The sequence below is a fragment of the Sinocyclocheilus grahami genome, unplaced genomic scaffold, assembly GCF_001515645.1.
Source record: "Sinocyclocheilus grahami isolate Dianchi unplaced genomic scaffold, SAMN03320097.WGS_v1.1 scaffold6313.1, whole genome shotgun sequence".
Lineage (NCBI taxonomy): Eukaryota > Metazoa > Chordata > Actinopteri > Cypriniformes > Cyprinidae > Sinocyclocheilus > Sinocyclocheilus grahami.
Window position 1 is genome coordinate 2,877 of NW_015510767.1, and position 522 is coordinate 3,398.

At 41.4% G+C, this 522-nt stretch overlaps 1 protein-coding gene across 1 annotated transcript in view; it reads left to right on the forward strand.

Annotated features, from left to right (window-relative positions):
- Nucleotides 1–89: 89 nt before the first annotated feature.
- Nucleotides 90–522, forward strand: part of LOC107577535 (60S ribosomal protein L36) — a 7,133-nt gene continuing 6,700 nt past the window's right edge. The window contains exon 1 of the mRNA XM_016263603.1: nt 90–215. Within this exon, the coding sequence (XP_016119089.1) occupies nt 123–215 (93 nt within the window). The 5' untranslated portion in view covers nt 90–122. The remainder of the gene's footprint in view (nt 216–522) is intronic.

Sequence of the window (522 nt, forward strand, 5' to 3'; positions counted from 1 at the left end):
TGGGATATTGGTATATAATGACTTTGAGCGGTTCTATAGCCGCCTCGGCACACACAACAGTGTTTTCATACAGTAACTGTCTATGATTTTGTATTTAAACGCGTTTTTCTCTCTCCTCAGACATGGCCATCAGGTATCCTATGGCGGTTGGTCTTAATAAAGGCTATCCAGTGACCAAAAACCTTACCAAGCCCAAGCAGAGCCGCAGGAGAGGAGTGAGTCCACATCTGACACTCATTTGACCATCAGACTAGTTTCGGGGAATTCAAGCTTTCTGGGAGCGGAGCGTCTTAAAGTTATATTCATGTTGCGTACACTGTAGAAAAGTACTATCTTTCAGTGTTTATGTCTTGATTAACGACACAATAATTACAGGCACAAACTAAGTCACAATGAAGTGAGCTTATGCGTAAAACAAGAGCGAGTATCTGTATGAAGACTCGTTCCCGTCGGCAGATATTCTAGATTTAGTCCATGTTAAAGGGGTCATGTGATGCTTTTTTAAAAGATCATTATTTGGTG